This window comes from Sphaeramia orbicularis, chromosome 3 (assembly GCF_902148855.1).
Source record: "Sphaeramia orbicularis chromosome 3, fSphaOr1.1, whole genome shotgun sequence".
Classification (NCBI taxonomy): domain Eukaryota; kingdom Metazoa; phylum Chordata; class Actinopteri; order Kurtiformes; family Apogonidae; genus Sphaeramia; species Sphaeramia orbicularis.
Genome location: NC_043959.1, coordinates 22,440,467 through 22,463,561, shown reverse-complemented (window position 1 = coordinate 22,463,561; position 23,095 = coordinate 22,440,467). Strand labels below are relative to the sequence as shown.

The following is a 23,095-nucleotide window of genomic DNA, read 5'->3' as shown; positions in this document are numbered from 1 at the left end:
AGCAATTAGCATATTAGGAGTAATGAGGTGCATTGAAGGCGCTCAGGGACCAAGTCCAGATCTTCATCAGCACCACGGTCAAAGGTACTGACAGGAGAATTAACCTACATAGACCTGTATGTGAAGGTGAAAGAAATATGAAGAAACCTGAGTACGTAGTGTGGAAGCGCAAACCACCACGCTACCACACAACCTTATATATCCTGAAATAGTTTAATAAGCATGATTTTTATTATTATTATTATTATCATTATTATTATTATTATTATTATTATTATTATTATTATTATTATTATTATTATTATTATTATTATATTGTGCCATCCTTGTCCAAATGGTAGACCTATCATTTTTATGGTATATTATTATTATTATTATTATTATTATTATTATTATTATTATTATTATTATTATTATTATTATTATTATTCATTGTATTATTATTTGTAGTAGTAGTAGTAGTAGTAGTAGTGGTAGTAGTAAACAAATGGATTGTTTATGGTGGAGTACACTTCCAAATTGTTCACCGTGAGGGAAGAGATTCAGGTGAGTAATCACAGAAAAACTTATGGATTCATAATACTTAGGATATGACTCAGGTTTTACAGATTTGATGAAAAATTGGTGATAAAAGTCATACGCAGCTTTAAAGTTTAATGGGAGTTTTTTCGTCTTAAGATGTGAAGAAAGTAGATGGATAACTGTGGTACAAAATTATTATTTACAGTCAGATATTTTAGAAATTTAGAGAGAGAACATTTGAAATCATAGTCTATGATTTAAAAAAAAAAAGTTAAAAAAAATCAGTGCTGAGAGAAATTAAGTTAAAACCATTTCTGAGACATTTTGGAAACAAAGATAACAAACAATTTAAACCAAACTAACAAATGCAATGATATGGATCCCGATATAAAATTATATGCAGGGTGGGGAAGCAAAATTTACAATGAACATTTAGTTGTTTTTTCTCAGCAGGCACTACGTCAATTGTTTTGAAACCAAACATATATTGATGTCATAATCATACCTAACACTATTATCCATAACTTTTCAGAAACTTTTGCCCATATGAGTAATCAGGAAAGCAAACGTCAAAGAGTGTGTGATTTGCTGAACGCACTCATCACACCAAAGGAGATTTCAAAAATAGTTGGAGTGTCCATAAAGACTGTTTATAATGGAAAGAAGAGAATGACTATGAGCAAAACTATTACGAGAAAGTCTGGAAGATACTATTAAAGAAGAATGGGAGAAGTTGTCACCCGAATATTTGAGGAACACTTGCGCAAGTTTCAGGAAGCGTGTGAAGGCAGTTATTGAGAAAGAAGGAGGACACATAGAATAAAACATTTTCTATTACGTAAATTTTCTTGTGGCAAATAAATTCTCATGACTTTCAATAAACTAATTGGTCATACACTGTCTTTCAATCCCTGCCTCAAAATATTGTAAATTTTGCTTCTCCACTCTGTATATATATATATATATAGATATATATATAGATATATAGATATATAGATATATATCTCATGATATTTCATTTCACAATACTGTATTGATATTATAAAGTACTGAATCAATATTTTAGGTGTTTATTCAAATGCAGATATTGTGGAGGTTCATTTTTGTTGTTTATATTTAATTTATTATTATTTATCGCTCTTTTATTAAATAATGTTAGTTTCTTTGTTGGGATTGCACAAAAATAACGTTATGATGTTAGTTCTGAACTAATAGAATATGAACATTTGAACAGGATCTTAAACTGTAATGTCTGTAAAACATTTCAGTTTGAACACAGGAACATTTTGTGATATAGCATTAGATCCTGTTTTGATCAAAAAATGTGTTTAGTATTTGTGCGTATTTCTGGTGTAATTAAATTCTTCAAGGAAATAATTATAAAAAAAAAAAAAAAAAATATTGCCTTTTTAACAGTATCATGATATATCATGTTATATCGTCTCGTGATCCTAGTATTGGGATTTGTATCATATCGCCAGATTATTGCCAGTACACACCCCTAACTATAACATAAAGAAAACTGAACGCTGACATGTTACAGTCTTTGGAGTGGACCCTAGAAAAGTGTCACTAAAGGAAGTTGTGAAGGAGAAAAGGATCTGAGGGATTTGAGTCGATACCTGAGACCTTCAGAGGCCTGGCAGAGACCCTCAGAGCTGAGACACATCAGACTCTGCCGCCGTTATGCGTGTCTGCTATTTGTTCCAAAGCCCAGGGGACCGTGACACACAGTTGTATGTGGCTTTGTTTCCGTTGTTTGGCGGTGCAGATATGTGAAGCCATCTACCATCTGTATTCATGCCCTTCTCATGGATGAGAGCAGCACGCACAGGCCTGACATCAACTCCATTCAGTCTGAACCCTCAGGGGTCTGAGCCTATTTACGCCGTTTTTGAGTACTTTTGATTTTGCCGTTATATACTATATTAAGAACTGTTTACTATACCCATGATTGGTATCTTTTTTTTCAGCACAACTTCATCTATATCATCAACCTATTATTTTTTCACTTTAACCTACTATATCAACACAAAAGGACAAAAAACACACTAAAAAATATAAAACCCGACTTGAAAAATGTGTATAATTTATTGCATAAATAACACAAATATGCTTAACGAACCTTTTCAAAGAGTTTAAAAATGAATATTGGTCCCAAATATTAGGTACATAAAATCAAGATTGTCATAAATTAAACCTATACTCAAATATTTGACATAAAAGCATCTTTACATAGGTTTTTTCTCCAGTTTTCTCACCCCCCCATCCCCCTGGTCCTCCCAGTTTCCACATCCGGTTCAGGTGGGGGTCATTCTCACTCTTACCTGTAATGCTAATGCAGTCTGTGGATTAGAATCCGCAGATTTGGTCAGTTTTTTCCGTTTTGAAAAAGGACAAAAAATTATGAAGATATGGTCAGAAATACACCCCACCCCCCCCACTTCATTTTCATACTTTTACTCATGTTTGTTTGCTCCAGTTTCAAACCTTCATATCTCTGGTTGTATTTGCTCTATCAACATCAAATAAAAGTGGTCCGCACTTTCAAATGCAGTTGTCCACAGTGACCGACTTCCGATGCTATGACATGTTAAAAATGTCATGTGATTCAGTCACGGGGCCATGACCGTGGACCCCTAAGGGTTAAAATACTCTGTCTACTCAAGAATTGATACAAACAAGACAGAAAACATGCTTTAAGATGATGGTGTGGTTGAGCAGTTTTACACAACAGCATCAGCTTCTCCTTTACTGATGTTGTAAAGTTAAAAAAGATTTCTTTATGTGTGTGCTCAAAGATTAGAAAGATGGTGAAATATTTGTTTACATCAAATATTCTCTGAATGCCACAGAAAATATGAATCATTTCATAAAAGATAGGTCTATTTTCAGCCGTTTTAATAACTGCAGTCGAATATAAATGGACTGTTTTGTGCTGAACAGAATTCTACTGACAGATTTGATTAAAAAAAAAAAAAAAAATTTTTGAGGAAAGTCATACGCAGCTTTAACAAATCTCACACATATCAAAATAAATTCTGAACAATCCTGCACAAAATACAAAAAATATTATACAGATCAAAAATAAACTCTGTCCATTTCAGAAGTGAATTTCATAACAGTATTTCACATGCCAAAATAAACTCCGTCCATTTCATAGCCGTATTCCACATATACAGCTGCGGGAAAAAATTATTAGACCATTAAAAGTCATCAAAAACAATCGTTATGCAGTCGAGTACTAACTCCTGTGTGTATCATGTGACTAAAACAGGCAGAAAAGAGAACATGGAATGCCTAAAAGCACTGTTTTTGTCAGTACAATGCCATAGATATTGAAGTAAGAACTGAGGTGATTTTGGTTATTATCAAGAAAACATGGAAAATGGATAGATATCAGCTCTGAAATTAAACTACTATGAGCTGTTTTTGTTGTTATCATTATATTTGCCCAAACAAATGTACCTTTAGTTGTACCCGTCATTAAAATGAACAAAGAAATTGAAGAAAACAAAGGGTGGTCTAATATTTTTTTTCGGCGACTGTATACCTTGATTTATTACACTGGTCTTCATGTAAAAAAAATAAATAAATACATAAATAAAACAAAAAATTAAAAGTCATAGTCTTGGGTTAAGATGTGAAATTGTGAGAATTAATGTGAGAATGTGTTTTAGTCCAAATAAATCTTTGTGTCAGAGCAAAATACTGTCTGTACATTACAAAACATTCCCTTTACTGGGTCTTTATACTGGAACGTATATAAATCTGTTGTATAAAGGGACATAAACCATTATATGTAATAGCACCTTATCATATACATTAAAAACACCAGATAACCAGCACTTTGGTCGTTTGTTTTTAATTCATCTTATTAAAGTATGTAAGATTTAGCACATTTAATCTCTGGAGCAGATAATTTATAAATTACAACAAAAAAAAAAATATATAGACCAGTATTATTACATATTCATGGACCTTTATTGGTAAATAAGTTACAAAAACAAAACAAAATTTAAAAAAAAAAAAAGAAACAAAATAGTGAACACAGTGAACAAAAATGAATAAAATAATAATAAAAGAATGGAGAATAATCAACAAAAATAAGAATGTATTAAAAATAGGGCAAGTAATCATTAAAATGGGCAAAAATGAAGAAAGTAATGAATTAAAGAAGGAACAATAGGAAGAGAATATCAACAAAATGAACAAAAATTAAGAAAATAATTAATAAAAGAAGAAGCAATAGCAAGTGAATAATCATTAAAATGAACAAAAGTGAATAAAAACAATATACATATGCAATAGATCTAATAACACTTGATCATATACATTTAAAACATCAGCTAACGGGACTTTTGTCATTTGTTTTTCAATTCATCTTATGAAAGTATTAAAAATTTAGCACATGTAAGCTCTGAGGCAGATAATAATAATAAAAACAAAATCTCAATTTGAAAGGACATGGTCACACTTTCTGAAGTCCATGTCATGTGGTCACCAGAAAAATCATCATAACCAACGTTGTTCAAGGTTTTCAACTGAACAAAACATAATACATGTGGAGTTTATATCAATAGACAGGATGTGGTTGAAGTAGAAGGTAGATTTATAAAATGAGGCTTTGTATCGCAGTGGCCAAGGTCACATCCTGACATCTGTACAGTAAAAAAATACTTTTTTTTTTTTTTTTATTCCAGACAATAAATGAGTTTGGTTTAGCTTTTAATAAATACGTAGTGGTTTTCTTTATCGGCTACATTTTTGCCAGTGTTTTTTTCTGTTTTAAAAGAAACCCTCGCATCTTTTTCTAACCCTGACTGACTGCTCTGTGTCGGAAAACTAAAAGTATATTAAATCTAAAGTCCTACAAATCTGCTCATATTGTAAAAGGATCCTTTGGGTCATTGGATGGACTCGTACAGTACATAACCTGTGTCAGAGCCATAGACAGACAGCGTTGCTATGGTGATCACATGGTTCACGTAAGCCTCAATACAGGTATATCTCAAAAAATCAGAATAAGTTCAATATTTTTTGTGACTCATTTCAGGAAGTGAAACCCATATATTATATAGACTCATTAGACAGAGTGAAATATTTCAAGCCTTACTTCTGGAAATTTTGATGATTATGGCTTACAGAGAATGAAAACCCAAAATTCAGTGTCTCAGAAAAGTGGAATATTGCATAAAATCAACTAGAAGCACTCGGAGAGTGCAGACCTCCGCCAAGGCTGATCAGTGCCCCCCCCCGTGGGCCCCCCCACCCCCGATCACCACCAAAATTTAATCATTTCTTCCTTATCCCATTTCCAACAAACCCTGAAAATTTCATCAAAATCTGTCCATGACTTTTTGAGTTATGTTGCACACTAACGGACAGACAAACAAACAGACAGACAAACAAACCCTGGCAAAAACATAACCTCCTTGGCGGAGGTAATAAAAAAAGAATATTTAAAACAGAGATGTCAGGCTTCTGAAAAGTCTGTTCATTTCTTTGAACTCAATACTTGGTTGGTTCTCCTGTTGCATGAATTACTGCATCAATGTGTCGTGGTATGGAGGTGATCAGCCTGTGGCTAGGGATGGGAATCGAGAACCAGTTCTTTTTTGAGATCCGGTTCCCAGTAGCTCGATTCCTTGGAATCATTTGCCTGCCTGCTTAATGATTCTGCTTATCGATTCTGCCTGTGTTGTGCATGTGTGATGACGTCACGCATACGCTGCATTGTTTTGGTCGGAACATGGCCAACATGAAGTTGAGGCAGAAACGGTCTAAACAGACGACACCAGGTCCACTTATTTGTAACACTGTCAAAGCTTCCATGTCTTCAAAAGGGTGGAATCCCGCCAATATTTTCAAACATTTGTCTACAGCATGTGATTCATTCACAGGAATGTCACGTATTTGATACGCTACCAAGCTGTGCTTGTGAATGTAGCGGCAGAGTGAACGCCGGGCCCAGTTCCGGTTCCGGTGTGGGCAACAAACGTTGTAACTCCTAAAATACAAGTTTCCGAAGGTAGGGGAAAGGAAATGAAGTGCACAGCAACAGGAGACTGGCCGAGCCGAGCCAAGTCGAACCGGTTCCACGTAAAATGGACCAATAGAGGAATTAGTAAAGCATCTGTAGTTTCACTTTCACTGTTTGCCCCCCTGAACCTGGCTCAGCGTCATCAGTTATTATTACTTGCACATACTGTATGTTATATTTTCTGTACAGAGATGGAAATATAAAAGACAGTTAATGCAAACACACCTGTTTGTACTTTTATTCTCTTTCCCCCTGAGAATCGATAAGAGAATCGGATCGATAAACAAAATCGATAATGGAATCGGAATCGTTACATTCTTATCGATTCCCATCCCTACCTGTGGCACTGCTCAGGTGGAATGGAAGCCCAGGTTGGTTTGATAGTGTCCTTCAGCTCATCTGCATTGTTGGATCTGGTGTCTCTCATCTTCCTCTTGACATCGTGGGGTCGCCTGGAATTAAAATGGGGTCATCTGAAATTTCTAGTAATTGATTTAAAAAAAGAAATACTAACTAGAAAAGCACGGCAAGGCAGATCAGTCCCCCCCATCACCAAAACAAAATCATTTGTTCCTTGTTCCAGTATCAACATTTTCTGAAAATTTCATCAAAATCTGTCCATAACTTTTTGAGTTATCTTGCTAACAGACAAACAAACAAACGCCGATGAAAACATAACCTCCTTGGCAGAGGTAATAAAAATATATGTTAATGATTCAACATATTTCATGAATGATGAACTTTATTTTGAACATAAGTAGAAGCAAAATACAAAGGTGAACAATACGCAGAGAGGAACCACAAATTTAAACAGAACATTGAAGAATATCGAAGGCAAAAAAACAACCAAAAAAGAACATAATGTACAACTACGTCATTGTGGCTCCTCAAGAACACTTTATGAGAGTAGGAAGACATTGATCTTATGCTACCCTGCCCCAACAGACAAATGTGCCGTGCAATTGTTGCCGTAACGAGAACTAACACAACTAATTTGTTTGACCATTTACGTCAGCACCACACAACTATTTTCGTATCACAATATATATCGCAGGGTTAAAAAAAAAATCGCAATTTCAGTTTTTTCCAGCATCATGCAGCCCTACAACTGATACCTGACACAGGAAACTGGTTAAATATAAAATAGTGGCAGTTTAATTCTTTTGTGATGACTCTTCTCGAGCAGCTGTTTCATTATGGAGCAATAACTCGACTTCTTACACCAAAAATAAAACCCTGTCATTGGTACCATTGCATGATTCATAGTTGGCTTTGCTAAGAAACTGCCATCTATCAAAAGTATTCCAATTTTTTCAGTTTCCTCCTCTAGTCAGGAAATAGGTTTATGTTTGTATGTATGCAGGGCCAGATTAACACTTCATTGTACCCTGGGCAACAATATTCAAGGGCCCCATCATCACAACCCCAGGATCCCTATAATCTGGCAAAATACAGAATAACTTCCAGGAATATATGTAAATATACCCCATACTTCAATATCTAACTATCATCAAATGCATTTTGATGTACAAATGTGTAAATGCTCGTAGAACTACAAGTGCACCACTATAGCCTCTTGTCAAGGCCCCTCACTTGCATATGATGATATGAAAACAAAACACATCATCATCAGTATAATCTAAAATTGATCCACTACATTAGAAAGAGAGGGAAGTGTCCTCCATTTTCACAAAAAATAAATAAGAAACCATTTCCAAAGTATCCAGTATTTATTTAAGAACACTTTTTGTCAACACAAATGTATTGAATTGTCAGAAAAAACCCACAGACAAAACACAAACATAATCTGATAGAATCAGATATGAATTTTAAACAGAAATCCCCTTGTCACTTCAGAATTCAACAAGAGAGTTAAAGTAAGTGCAGTGTAAACATCTTGAAATCTGCTTTCTCTCAACAATAAACATATCTCAACATTTTCATGGAGCCACCACAAGGAAAAAATAAATATAATGCAGTATAATCTGCTAAAATAAACATTTTGGTCCCAGTTTAACTTTTAAACAGAAAACACATCACAATTCAAGGCATGTCAAGGCAAGGGTTAAACATTTTAATACTAAATAGTACATATACTAAATACTATAAACATCTGGAAAACTGTCAATTTCTCTCAAAGAAATACTTATCTGACCAATACAAAATTTGTATTCTAAATGAATGGGAAGTGCATGTTTAGGTATGTTCTTCAAATTTTCAGCTTTTTTAATTTCCCTGTCCTTTTTTAATTTTCGTTTGGCGCTCCCACTTAGCTGCTTCTCCACGTTTGCAATGTTTTGATTCGCGTATGTCGCGTAGTTCTTGACGTCTCACATCCTGCTCAGTGCACGCACGTTGATTTGCGTCACCGCTGATTCGCTTTTTGGACTGACCAATGAGGAGAGGGTCTCAGCTCATGGTCACAGACAGCAGGAGCAGGGTTTCTGTGCAGTGCAATGGCTCCGGGCAGCGGACAGTTTCATTTATAAGCAAAAGATAACCAGATATTTTCGTTATGCCCGAGCTATCCAGGGCCCTTCAGAGGTCGCAGGGCCCCTGGGCAATTGCCCAGTTACCCATATGGTTAATCAGGGCTTGTATGTATGTAAAGCAGTGTTTTTCGACCTTGGGGTTGCGACCCTACATGGGGTTACCTGAAATTTCTAGTAACTGATAAAAAAAACAAAATACTAATAAAAATATTTTCCAATATATATTTCATTATAATTAAAACACCACCCACTTTTCCTAATAAAAATCAAGTTCAAATAAAATGCAGGATATAATATCTGAGAGGACTGCATGCGTTACTACTCTTCAACCTGCCCGGACACAGTCGCAGTCAGAAAATCAAACCGAACAGAGAATGGAAAGATTTCTTCGCCTGCCTGGCCCCGCTAAGACATCTAAGAGAAACTGAGAAGCAGACACCAAAAAGCTGCATTATATACATTATTTAGCCTAAATGTCGTCTAAAATTAACATTTATTTGCAACATAGAATTGTGAACTATTTCATGATCAACTAGAAAAGCACTCAGAGGGTGCTGACCTCCGCCAAGGCAGATCAGTCCCCCCACCCAACACCACCAAAATGTAATCATTTGTTCCTTGTGCCAGTATCAACATTTCCTGAAAATTTCGTCAAAATCTGTCCTTAACTTTTTGAGTTATCTTGCTAACAGACAGACAGACAAATCCTGATGAAAACATAACCTCCATCGTTACAGTTGGCGGAGGTAAAAGCAAATTAATTTTCGCAAAAAAAAGTCTCTGTTTTGAATGTCTGGGGTCGCCACAAATTTGTGACATTAAAATGGGGTCACGAGCAAGGTTATAATAGTTTTGGATTTTTCATTATAGTTTAGTTTTATTTAGTTTGGACTTTTTTTTCTCTAATTCAGTTAGTTTTAATTAGTTCTTAGAGCAGGTTTGCTAGTTTTTATTAGTTTCGTTATTTTCTAAATTCTTAGTTTTAGTTTAGTTTTAGGTTTTTTTTATATCTTTTCTTTGAATTCATATAAATCCCAGACAGGACTCTGCTGTTTTCTCCCATCTTTAGTCTCCATATTTCCATCTAGAGTGGGGGCGAAAAGCTGACTCTGAACGACAAGTGACGTGAAGTGACGGACCGTTAAATATCATATGGTGCCAGCAGCTAAAATTGCTTGAGGGAAATAAATCGATTTCATATCAATCCGGCATTGACAAAGACGAAAACGAAGGGAATTTTATCCATAATTTTTTTTTTACGTTTCAGTTAGTTTTATAAGCACACAATACAGTTTCAGTTAGTTAGCTTTTTTTTTTTCTTGTAATTATAGTTTTTATTTATTTCAGTCAACGAAAATATTTTTACAATTCTACTTTTCGTCATTTCATTAGTTTTCGTTAATGATAATAAACTTGGTCATGAGCCATAAAAGGTTGGGAACCACTGCTCTAGATTGTGTCTTAGTTTAGAACTGGAGTCCAAGCAGCTCCAGTAACAACACAAACTCCACAGAAGCACAGGTTAATACTAAATATTACACATTTAATAAATCACAGTATGTAATAATTCACATTCCTATTTGCCATTGCAGCTAAATAACCAACTTACAGATGAATGATCCTCTGAAACATCCCATAATACTCCCATGGATGGATTATATCATGTCGGTGCTGGACATGACTCCTCATTAACTCAATAACCTTGCACCTCTTTCCAAACCATCTTCCCACCTCCCAGCAGATGATGCAACAATGAATATATGCATCGACATATGGACAGAATATGTCGTGAAGGGGGGGGGGGTGCGAGGTGTGATGAGGAGCTGGAAGCAGAACACAGGGCTTTAAGAAACCTTTCATCGCTTTTTACATGTTTCTTCTTCTTTTCAAGGAGCATCTGTTTAAGTTCAGTAAAAGTCGGTGATGAACTCGACAGCTCCAGGAAACTGTCAAATGTGTCAATCTGAAATCAACTGTACAACACACAGACCCACCAACATCGACTAAAAATAAGGAACTGTGACTGTCTACTCCTAATTAGGCATCCTTCCAACCCATGTCAGCCTGTACGGATGGGACACCTACACCCAGAGAAGACCAGTCCTTCATGTATAGATGCATGCACATCAGGAATAACAGACGTAAATGATGAAACGAGACAAAACAGACGATAGTCGATCGATCCCAGAAGAAACAGGCTTTGTATTCACTGAGAGCAAATGGTGCATTATTGGAAATCTAATAGGAACATGGGTAATATGAAGATCAGCTAGAAACAGATACTTTTAGGTTAGGAGGTTATGTTTTCATCAGGGTTTGATTGATTGTTTGTTTGTCTGTTTGATTCTTTGTTTGTCCGTTAGCAAGATAACTGAAAAAGTTATGGAAGGATTTTGATGAAATTTTCAAGAAACGTTGATACTGAAACAAGGAACAAATTGTTAAATTTTGGTGGTGATCAGGGGTGAGGACTGATCTGCCTTGGTGGAGGTCTGTGCTCTCCAAGTGCTTTTCTAGTTACTCTTTATTATGTTTTCATCGGGGTTTGTCTGTCTGTCTGTTTGTTTGTTAGCAAGATAACTCAAAAAGTTATGGACGGATTTGGATGAAATTTTCAGGAAATGTTGATACTGGCACAAGGAACAAATTATTAATTTTGGTGGTGATCGGGGGGGACTGATCTGCCTTGGCAGAGGTCTGCACTCTCTGAGTGCTTTTCTAGTTACTCCTTATTACCTCTGCCAAGGAACGGCAGAGGTTATGTTTTCATCGGGGTTTGTCTGTCTGTTTGTTTGTTTGTTTGTTAGCAACAAGATAACTCATGTTGATACTGGCACAAGAAACAAATGATTAAATTGTGGTGGTGGTGGTGGGGGGGCACTGATCTGCCTTGGTGGACGTCTGTGCTCTCAGAGTACTTTTCTAGTTTATTATTACATTTGAAAGAATTATACTTTACTTGAGAAAAAAAAATGAATCTGTATTTTTTGGGTTTCTGCGGGTCATTAAAAAGCATTAAAAGTCATTAAATAGATTTTGTGAAAATCAAGGCCTTAAATGGCATTAAAAAGTACGTAGTAAGTAAGTAAGTAAATTTGATGTCCAGAGGCATAAAAAAATTAAGTACACTTGATGGCAAAAAGTATTGTTATTCACAATTTATTTTGATTAAATATATAGATAGATAGATCAATATAAACATTTAATAATTTGGATCGGAAGTATAGTGTGATGATTGACAGGCAGAACCCTTTAATTGGTTGTTGTTTATGGCCGATGTATGAAGTCACAACACGAGATGCTTGGAATGCAACATGCTGTGAGCGTGTTCATGCCGTGGTGAACGAGCGGAAGGAATCTTAGCAGAATTAGGATATTCGCGGGGCAGTGATGTCTAATGTTGAAATGTACAACAGTTACGAACCATGTGTGCCAGACCACCCCCCACTCAGCTTTCTCATTCCAAACGCCCCCCGAAGATGTCCCAATGCCCCCGTTGAGAAACACTGATCTACACAATCAATAAATTAGATTTTTAAAAAATATCTTAAAATACAAAATACAGATGTTAAGTGTAGAGGAAAAACTCATTTTGCAGTCACCACAAAAACAGTTCAGGTCTTTAAGGGTTAAGGCACATTCCAACCAAACCATGATCTTTTCCTAACCCTAACCAAAACACTTCTATTACCTAAACCTGGATCTGAAACTCCTGGATTTGATGAATCTACCATCCTTCACCTCCATTCATGTTTTTCTCTCTGTTCATTTTTCACTCTAGACATTGCTATGACATCGATCTCAGTGTGTTTTTGTCATCATGACTTTATTTCCCAGTGGCAGAAAAATACATCATAAAGACCTCTGAGTGGTCATGTGTCAACACAGAGCGATGTATGGTCCTATTTATTTGACAGAAGAAAATAAACATAACTTTAAATCACAAATGTAAATAAAAGGAGGTCTCCAGAATGCATCATCTCGGGGTTCTTTCTAAATCCTCCTTGCAGATAAACTGTGTATCTCACTTATCTTTCATCTCGAAGAGTTGACGGTTTTCAGTTTATTCGTGAGTGTTTAATATGTCCTCTTTTCCTTCTTTTCCTTTCGTTTTTAGAACGGCCTGATGGTGAAAGTCACAGAAACCTGTCCAGAGCTCAACTGCACTGTCAATGAACAGATTCTACCAGATGGCAGATGCTGCAATGTTTGCAAAGGTATGTCGTTACATTTACTATACGACTCAGTTTCACCTCAAATCACTGCTTCTACTTTGTCTCTGCCTTGGCAGTAGTTGTGGCTGGAGGCGTTATGTGTTCAGGTTGTCTATCCATTTGTCCCTGAGGGATTTGATATAAATGTTCATTTGGACTCAAAAATGCAGCAGTGAAAGGTCAACTTCGCTAAAACTTAATAATGTTCTGCAACAGTTACTTTTCTATTCAACACCATAACACACAAACAGAAGTAAAGATCATGATGATGGGTGTGTTTGGTGGAGTTATGGATTAAACAAGATATTGAAATATGCTGTTTTTGACATTTGTGGTTTCCAAACTTTTCAGGCTCGTGACCCTATTTTAACATCACAAATCTCTGGTGGCCCCAGACATTCAAAACTGAGACTTTTTTTTTTTTTTTTGGCTAAAATTAATTTGTTTTTGATCATGTAATAATTTTCTATACTATGTTACAAATAAACATTAATTTTAGACGACATTTAGGCAATTTAATGTAAATAATACACCTTTTTAGTGTCTGCTTCTCAGTTTCTCTTCAATGTCTTAGTAGGGCCAGGTGGGTGAAAAAATCTTTCCATTCTCTTTGGTCTGGTTTTCTGACTGTGACTGTGTTGAAGCGTTGTAACACATGTGGTCACATGATCAGGTCAATCAAGATATGCCCTCTCAGATATTATATCCTGCGTTTTGTTTGAACTAGATTTTTATTACGAGAAGTGTGTGGCGTTTTAATTATAATGAATTGTATCAAAAATTCATGGGAAGGAATGCTTCTAGGACCAAAAGAGAGTTTGTTGGAGGTGCTCTTTGGAAAAAAGGATTCATAAAGTAGATAACAAACTGGAAGAAAACTCCAAGGCACTCTCTTTAAACATTAAAATGCCTTTATTACCATGGCATGGTCATATCTAGACATTAAACATTTCAACTCCTTTTGGCTTCAAGCCTTCATCAGTCTTCATTCAATGAAACATATAAAGAATCGTTAAAAAATATTTTTTATTAGTAATTTTTTTTTATCAATTACTAGAAATTTCAGGCGACCCCATTTGAATTCCAGGTGACCCCATGTAGGGTCGCAACCCCAAGGTCGAAAAACACTTCTTTCCATACATACAAACATAAACCTATTTCCTGATTGGAGGAAGAAACTGGAAGAAATTGGAATACATAGATAGATGACAGTTTCTTAGCAAAGCCAAGTACGAATCAAGCAATGGTAGCAATGACAGGGTTTTAGTTCCGGTGTAAGAAGTCGAGTTCTTGTTCTATAATGAAACAGCTGCTAGAGGGGAATCATCACAAAAGAGTTTAACTGCCATTATTTTATATTTTACCAGTTTCCTGTGTCAGGTATTGGTTGTAGGGCTGCACGATGCTGGAAGAAACTGAAATTGCGATTTTTTTTTTTTTTTTTTACTCTGCAATATATATTGTGATATGAAACAACTGTGTGGTGCTACTGGAAATGGTCAAACAAATTAGTTGTCTTAGCTCTCGTGGCAACAATTGTAAGGCACATTGCAAGGTACATTTGTCTATTGGGGTAGGACAACATAAGCTAGGCTTCTTCCTACTCGAACATAAAGCGTTGTTGAGGAGCCACAGTGAGGTAGTGTTTTTTTGTGATTGTGTTCTTGTTTGGTTGGTTTATTGCTTTCGATATTCTGGAATGTTCAGTTTAAATTTGTGGTGTCTCTTTGCCTTTCATTCACTTTTGTATTTCGTTCCTACTTATGTTTGAAATAAAGTTCATCATTCATTCATATTAACAGTTCCATGAGTCTCAGCTGAGATACTGGTGCCCATACGGCAGGGGTGGCCAACCCTGGTCCTGGAGAGCCACTATCCTGCATGTTTTAGATGTTTCCCTCTTCCAAAACACCTGACAGTCGTTATCAGTCTTCTGCAGAGCTCGATGATAGGCTGATCATTTGAATCAGGTGTGTTGGAAGAAGGATACATCTGAAACATGCAGGATAGTGGCTCTCCAGGACCAGGGTTGGCCACCCCTGCCATATGGTATAAAACAACTTTCATGTTAACACCAATGTGGTCTGTCTTTGTTCTCTATGGCTTGTACTGATCATCTACGCTGTGTTTGAACCCAGTTAAGACAAAAAATTAGCCATGAGACAAAACCATTTTAGGACTAGAAGCTCAACTCGTCTTTGAACTTGAGTTGACTCATCTCGTCAAATCGCCAGTGGCTGCTTTTAGAACGGAGTGTCATCCAATGTATGTTAGATTCAGTATTTATGGACTCTAACTTGTGGCCAAGGATGGTGTGAAACCTGGCTTGATAGTTTCTCGTCTTTTTAGAGGCAACAAAATCTCTAAATGCACACGCAAAATTGCATATAAATGCCCCATATTGCATATTCACTGCGTCAAATGTACTAACTGGATGCAGACGCTCTATTTTGCACCTTTGAAAGACGCAACCCTTAGTGCGCATTGTTAGTAAATCAGTTTGTACTTTTTTTTTTGCATGTGCAATGAGTTTGCACACATTTTAATACATGTAAACCTTTAGTAGATCTGGTCTTTAATGCCACACACACTCCATTCCACTAGTGCTGTAAGTGATAAGCACAGGCAGTCTGCCGAAGCTGAATCAGGCGTCATCTCTGTTATAATTCTGTATCTGTCTTTCCACCTGGTGTGAATGCATCTTGGCTGGGACACTTATCAGAGCAGATTGGTCTGTCTGCTACACAGCACCTGCTATGCCAATTTGCCCGAACCCCGTTGCTTTGGCAGGGAAGTACTACAGGGTAAATAGCCACCGGTAATTCAGTAAATACATTGAATAAACAAACCGTTGGAGGCTGTCAGCTATAGAGCCATAATGAAAGGAACCCAGGGAAGGCTCTGAATGAAGGAAATTGCACTCTCGCTTACGTATGATAAACAAGTGTGGCTTGGATTCACTATATTCAGATAAAGAAACGTTGCATGAAAAGGAGGGTGGAGGGATGGAAAGAAGAGAGAGGGGAAGTGAAGAGCTCCAGAGAAGGAAGCGAAAGCAGATTTGTTGAAAACTGATGATAAAAAGGTATAAAAGATGGATAAGAAGTGATAGTGTAGAGGAAAGTAAAAAACAAAAAGTGTTGACAGGAAGAAAGAGTTGCTTTACCAGCATGTTCACCCTTCAAGTTGAGATGCTTTTAAGGAACATTGTTGTGATACTTTTAGTACCTTTTAAAATAATGGTGGTGTTTTATTAGCCTGGCCAGCCATTCAGTTTTCTCAGTTGTATTCAGTACTTAGAGAACAGTCTGGAATTGGGCCAGTCGCAGTGAAATATGCATGATCTATTCTATAGGGTCATTCCATCCCAAATCAACCAGATTTCAGAAAGTGCCCCACATGACCCCCTCAGAATCACACTTGTTCACCTACCAGATAAACAAACACATCCAAAATTTTAATGTCATATCTGTAATAGTTTAGGAGATACAGCCCTTTGAAAATTTTTTTTTTTTTTTGTAATTTTGCAAATTTGCTTTTCAGCCAACTTTGAGGAGCTATATCTCCTTAGGTATTCAAACCACACTGCTGAAACATACTGTCTGGGGTGAAATCCTCCTGAAAAGACCATATTTTGCATCAAAATAATTGTAGGTGCCTTCATGTTTGGTCCATGAGGCCTTGAAATCAGGCAAAAAGGCTAATTCTTCAAAATGTCCTCTCTCTTCAGACTTGCACTGTGCCATAATGGATGAATGTAGAGACCTCATTTTTTTTTGCATGGATTTTTATGGTTGAGATGCAACAATATACTGCAAAAAGACTACATTTCAAAGAAAAGTGTTGCTGTGAGGCAATGAATAAAATGGGTCGATTTCAATTTTTCCAAAAATACTCTTTATTTGAGCACCCAAATTACCATGTGGCCAGTTAATGAAAATTTTGAAATTTTTACCATGTCTTCATAAATGTTTCAACATGTTGTGGACAAAATTTTAGCTTTGGGATAGAACTGGTTCTATTTTTAATAGTTTTTTTTGACTGCATGACTATATTTTTTTCAAATTATATACAAATGTAGGTGTAAATGGCATTTTTAACAGTATAATGGCATTGATTATTGCACAAGTTATGATAATACTTGAGATATTTGAACTAGGGTGTGGAACTGCATGATGGTTCAAATAGAGTAATTATAGATTTCCCAGAACTGGCTCAGGTTGATGCCTGTAGTAGAGACTTCTCCGAAATTGGATGGAGCTGGTCAGTTGACCCAACTTCACCAGGGTCAAAGACATAAATGTAGCTAAGATTTCCCAGAATTTTTATGATGCTGGCCAGCCTAATTTTGGGAAGTCTGTTAATAATCCTGAACAAACTTATTCATCATGGAGGAAAAATGTGTTGTTGGATTGATCTTAAAGGATGAATGTCACAGAAAGAAACATACAAAATGCAGTGAATAATACACAATAAATGATGATAAATCAATTAAAGGATAAATGTAGGAGGAAAAAAAAAAACATTTAGAAGTGGCCGCAAAATTAGTTTTAGGTCTTTAATCCTGTAAAGCCTGAACCATTAAATAATTGACAGAAAATTCCAGTTCTTTGAAACTGGAGCCTTTATTGGTCCTTTTGAACATGCAAAAAAAAAAAAAAGTTTTTCAAATACCAATTTCCATGTATGAGTTTCAATTTTGTATCATATTTGATACATCAAGTCTAAATTCTCAAATATTATTTCTGAACAAACAAAAACATGTCTAACACATTGGTAATTCCTTTTAAAATTGTCAAAGTTCTTCCTCCTTCCTCATTAATGACAGTCTTGTAGTGCCACTGGAAAGGCCTCTGGTGAATGAACTCCTCCCCCCTGGTGGGTTGTCTGTGTATTGCATGTGTCTAATTGTATACATCAGGTTTTTCATGAAAAAAAATGTCACATTGGTCATGTAGAGGGCTTCCAAACTCATGTATCAAATATGATACATTTGGTGTTATAGGGTTAAGGTTTATCATAAGCACACAAGGTACTGCACATACATATTATTGTCATCGGACATTTGCACTCTAATGATTTGGCCGAAGTATTCTGCATCATTCAGCCTGATGGACAAAAGTCTGGAAAGCTGAAGGCCTTATCCTCATCCCTGTTAATGTAGCCTGGGAACCAGACACATCTGCCAGAATCCAGTGTTTCATTTACTCTGGTAGATCAATGTGGCAATGCTCCCATTCAGAAGGATTTCCACTTTGTTTATCTGCTGAGGGGCGGGGCCAGTGGGGTCTGCTACAACTGGACACTACCTGAAGTTCTTCAAGTCAATCATTGGCTTCCGTTCGGTTTAACCCCACCAGTCCAACCTGAGAACAAAACCTTGAATGATCGTGAAGGACATGTATGTAACTTGTGACATGTCCTCCTTATGCTTATTCAGACCAAATGTCCCTGCAGATGTCACTGCAATCTTAATCTTAATTAATTGTTAGAAAATTGATCAGGAACAGATGGCGTTTGTCAGCAGAACCTGTTGTGACTGGGTTTTATCCAACTTATACACGTCTTTTGAGATAATACTCAAAAATGATCTATGCAGTCAAAGTCATGATTAAAACTTGTTCCTCAAGGAGACAATGTTAATCTTAACCCTTTCATGCACGAATTATGAGAACCTTAATCAAATTTTTTTTCCAGAGTGTTTTTATTCCTCTTTAGTCATGAAAAAAACAATGTGATTGAAAATTTTCTTCTGAAAAATAAATAATTAAATAAATAAATAAAATAAAATAAAATAAAAAGAATTAAAAAAATAAAAAAAAATAAAAATACATAAAAAAAGTAATATTGAAAAAAAATAAGAAAAAAAATTTATGAACCTATTTTTCATGAAGTTGCAAAAATGTCCACTCAGCTGGACACCACACGTTTAATTTTTGACGCACATAAACATGTATTTACTGATAAATTGTGGGAAAACTATGGGGAGGGCTTGTGATTCTGGTGGTTTATGCTCAGGAGAGATCTACATAATGTTACCAATTCATGTCAGAAAAGACATGTCGTGTCTTAAAACTTTAATAAAGATATGTGTTAAAAAAAAAAAAAAAAAAAAAGAACAACAAAATCCATGAATATACAAGAGAACAGCTGTAGAATAGCTGTCCACTGTAGTGACCAGTATGCATGAAAGGGTTAAAGAGCAATTTTGTTACATGTTATGAGAATATAGTTTTTTCTTCACAATGGTGGATAAATCCAAAGGTTACTCATCATTTGGACTGATTAGGTCACTGAAGGGTATGGATTGTAACATGATCTTCAGAAGTGATACTGTCAGTAACCCCTCTTCTATCCGAACAAACACCATTGTAGTCGAGACCACTTGAACTGACTCCATGTCAACGTCCAAACCAGAATGAACCAAGACTAAGCTAAGGGCGTTTTCACACAGCATATTTGAGTCCGTACCATACTTGGGTACGTTCACACCTTTCCCGCAGCTGTTGCATTCACAAGCATGTACTGCGGCCCGTGCCTGAGTACGAATGGGTGTTACAGGACCGAAACAGTTGCTATCCAACAAACGTGGAAGTCAGAAGAAGACAAACCCTTATGTCATCAACTGAGCGACTGTTCTGTTCATACGTCTACAATGGCGGCAGTACTAGTCTATCTGTTTGCCTGTTTAAGGTGACCGTTGTCCCTGATATATCACTGACTGGTTTGGTCGATAAGGGGAGCCCGTGCCGCACGGATCTGAGGCTTTTTCAGGAGATAACAGGAGTGCCATCTATGGTCTCATGGTGATTAGCACACTTCCAGTCTCTGGCACAGATTGCTTTCACACGTCAGCGCACCAGTACTGGAGTCCACTCAGTCCGTACCCAGGACTACCTTCTCAATTGGACTCAGGTACGGTACTCGAGCATGGAACGTTTGCATTCACATTGATAAAATTAAGCAGACTTTGGGTTCAAACTGCATGCTCTAAGACTGTGACTAGTACTAGGGCTGGTGTCAAACGTGTCCCGGGGGCCAAATCTGGCCCGCCAAAGGGTCCAATCAGGCCCGATTGATGAATTTGTAGAATGCAAAAATTACACTTTAGATATTAACAATCAGTGGTGTCAAAATCATTTTAACCCTTTCATGCATAAGTCACTCCAATGGACAGTTCTTCTCCAGCTGTTCTCTTGTATATTAATGGGCTTAGTTGTTTTAGTTCCATATCAGCCAACACAGTGGACACTTGCACATCATCTCATATCCTGACATTCATACCATTACTGTAACTTTGCTATTCTTGATGAACCTGATCTGCACTGACATGTTTGAGTGTAAATCAATTATTTGTTAGACAAGAAGGATTTTTTTTGCACATTATCTCGATGAAGTGAGGAATTAATACCATTAGAATGTTAAAATGTGAGAAGACATCAGATTAGCAGCATTAAATATGTTTTTATTTCATTGTTTTCATATCCCTCTCTGATATTGGGTTTTAAACAAGTTTCTTTACTTCAAAAATGAAATGCATGGATATTTTTGTTACTCCACCAAAAAAAAAAAATTGGATCACATTGTTTTTTTCACGCTTAAGGAGGTATAAAAACACTGAAGAAAAAAATCTTGACTAAGGTTCTCACAATTAATACATGAAAGGGTTCATTCAGGTTCCACGTACAGATACATACAGTTCAATTAGATTTCAAGAGGGTCAGACCAGTAAAATATTATCATAATAACCTATAAATAATAACAACCCCACATTTTCTCTTTGTTTTATTGGTGTAAAAAAGTAAAATTACATGAAAATGTTTACATGACCAAACTATACTTTTATAAAAAAAAAAAAAAAAAAGAATAACCTGAACAAATATGAACAAATGGAAATGTCTTAAGTTAATGTAATTTTACCAATATTCTGCCTGTTACTACATGTTTTGTGCGATTATAATGCACATGTGTAAATGATAAACTGATAAACTGAGGCATAATATTGTTAAAATTGCACTTGTTTTTCTTAAGACTATTCAAATTGTTCATGTTATTCAGATTTTTATAGAAACTTTACAGATGTAAACCCGATCATAATAGAATTTTACTTTTTTCACTGTTATTTTACTGGTCTGGCCCACTTGAAATCAAATTGGACTGAATGTGGCCTCTGAACTAAAATGAGTTTGACACCCCTGCCCTAGATAGTCCATTTTCAACGTTCAAGGAACCAGAAGGTGGTTCATGTAACACCCAAGGCGTTGATAATTGACACCATGGACCAGGTGACACTGTTGGGTAGAAAAATCCTTGCTAGTTCTCCTCTTAGATCTCAGGTTGAAGCTTTTCAGATCTTTGCTTTGACTGAGAGATGTGAGTCATGTGAGGAGCTTAGGTACAGGTTTTCAGCAACTTAATACTTTCTCCTCCTTAGTCCTCGATCCTCACTCATTGATGCGCAATTTATGGATGAGAGAAGTCTTTCAAACTGTTGCACTGAGATCTAGAAGTCTAAGAATTGAAGTGAAAATAGGGGATTTGAGATGAGATTTAAAAGGTGGTTAAGGTGGACCAGGACAAGGGTTTATGTCCAGTTTTCTGCTGTGTAGATTTCAGCATTTTTTCCTTATGTTTCTCTTTGTGGGTCTTTTCACTTTGCCCTTTCTCCTAACACAATCCCTGGCCCTTCTTTTATGTCTATCCCAGTCAAACTGTAACTTGCTGCTGTTGCTGCGGTTCTGCAAGCTGCTTTGCAACCCACCTCAACCCCAACTGGACAGTGACATGACAAAATGACACTGACTTAATCAATTTAATTTCTTTTCCCTATGGGGAGCCGAGACGATGCGTAGGCTTCCGTAGAAATGCAGGGAGCTCGCAGAATATTGTCATCCCATCAAGTATAACTTATGCAGATGAAATAGATTCCCTCTGACGCAAGTGTTCCTGACTGAATTAGAGTTATAATTGAGTTACTGCTATTAAATACGTCTCATTATCCTTTTAATGTCACTATCTGATATAACCTACGAGAAAACAACACCTGTCCTCACAGGTACCTCCAAGTGGGAAATGAACAAAGTTAGAGGTGGGGTCTGACATCTTAGAAAAACGGTTTGAGCTAGCTACATTTTGAAAATACTCAATTCAGAAGTCCAAACCCCTTTCCTCAGACGTCCCTCCGAAGCCACGCCTCCAGAGTAGTGGCACGCACAATGCTTGTTCCCGAGGGTTCATGAGCGCTGCACAGCAACAGTTCGCCAGCTGAGGTTCTACTCTGCTCCGTACCCAGGTTGGGCTCTGACGCCATCTACGGTCCAGTCTGGCCTGGCCGAACTGTCTCCGACACCAGCTGAGGCTCCGTCACCTGCTTCGGTCATTTACGCCTCGGGCTCCTACCCCAACTCCAGCTCGTGTATCCATGCATACCTCCTTCAGTCTCCTCCAACCCCCCCCCCCCCCCGCTCTTCCAGAACAGCCCCAGTTCAGACCTATGTGACTAATGTTACATTTCCTAGTGGTTTATGTTAGTGACAAAACAGTTTGCCAGTGAACTTTCCAAACTACAGGGTGGGGAAGCAAAATTTACAATGAACATTTAGTTGTTTTTTCTCAGCAGGCACTACGTCAATTGTTTTGAAACCAAACATATATTGATGTCATAATCATACCTAACACTATTATCCATACCTTTTCAGAAACTTTTGCCCATATGAGTAATCAGGAAAGCAAACGTCAAAGAGTGTGTGATTTGCTGAATGCACTCGTCACACCAAAGGAGATTTCAAAAATAGTTGGAGTGTCCATAAAGACTGTTTATAATG

At 36.7% G+C, this 23,095-nt stretch overlaps 1 protein-coding gene across 1 annotated transcript in view; it reads left to right on the top strand.

Moving 5' to 3' along the window:
- LOC115414140 (protein kinase C-binding protein NELL1-like) overlaps positions 1-23,095 on the top strand; it is an 806,279-nt gene that overhangs the window by 335,622 nt on the left and 447,562 nt on the right. Inside the window, exon 11 of the mRNA XM_030127358.1 lies at positions 13,175-13,274. Within this exon, the coding sequence (XP_029983218.1) occupies positions 13,175-13,274 (100 nt within the window). The remainder of the gene's footprint in view (positions 1-13,174; positions 13,275-23,095) is intronic.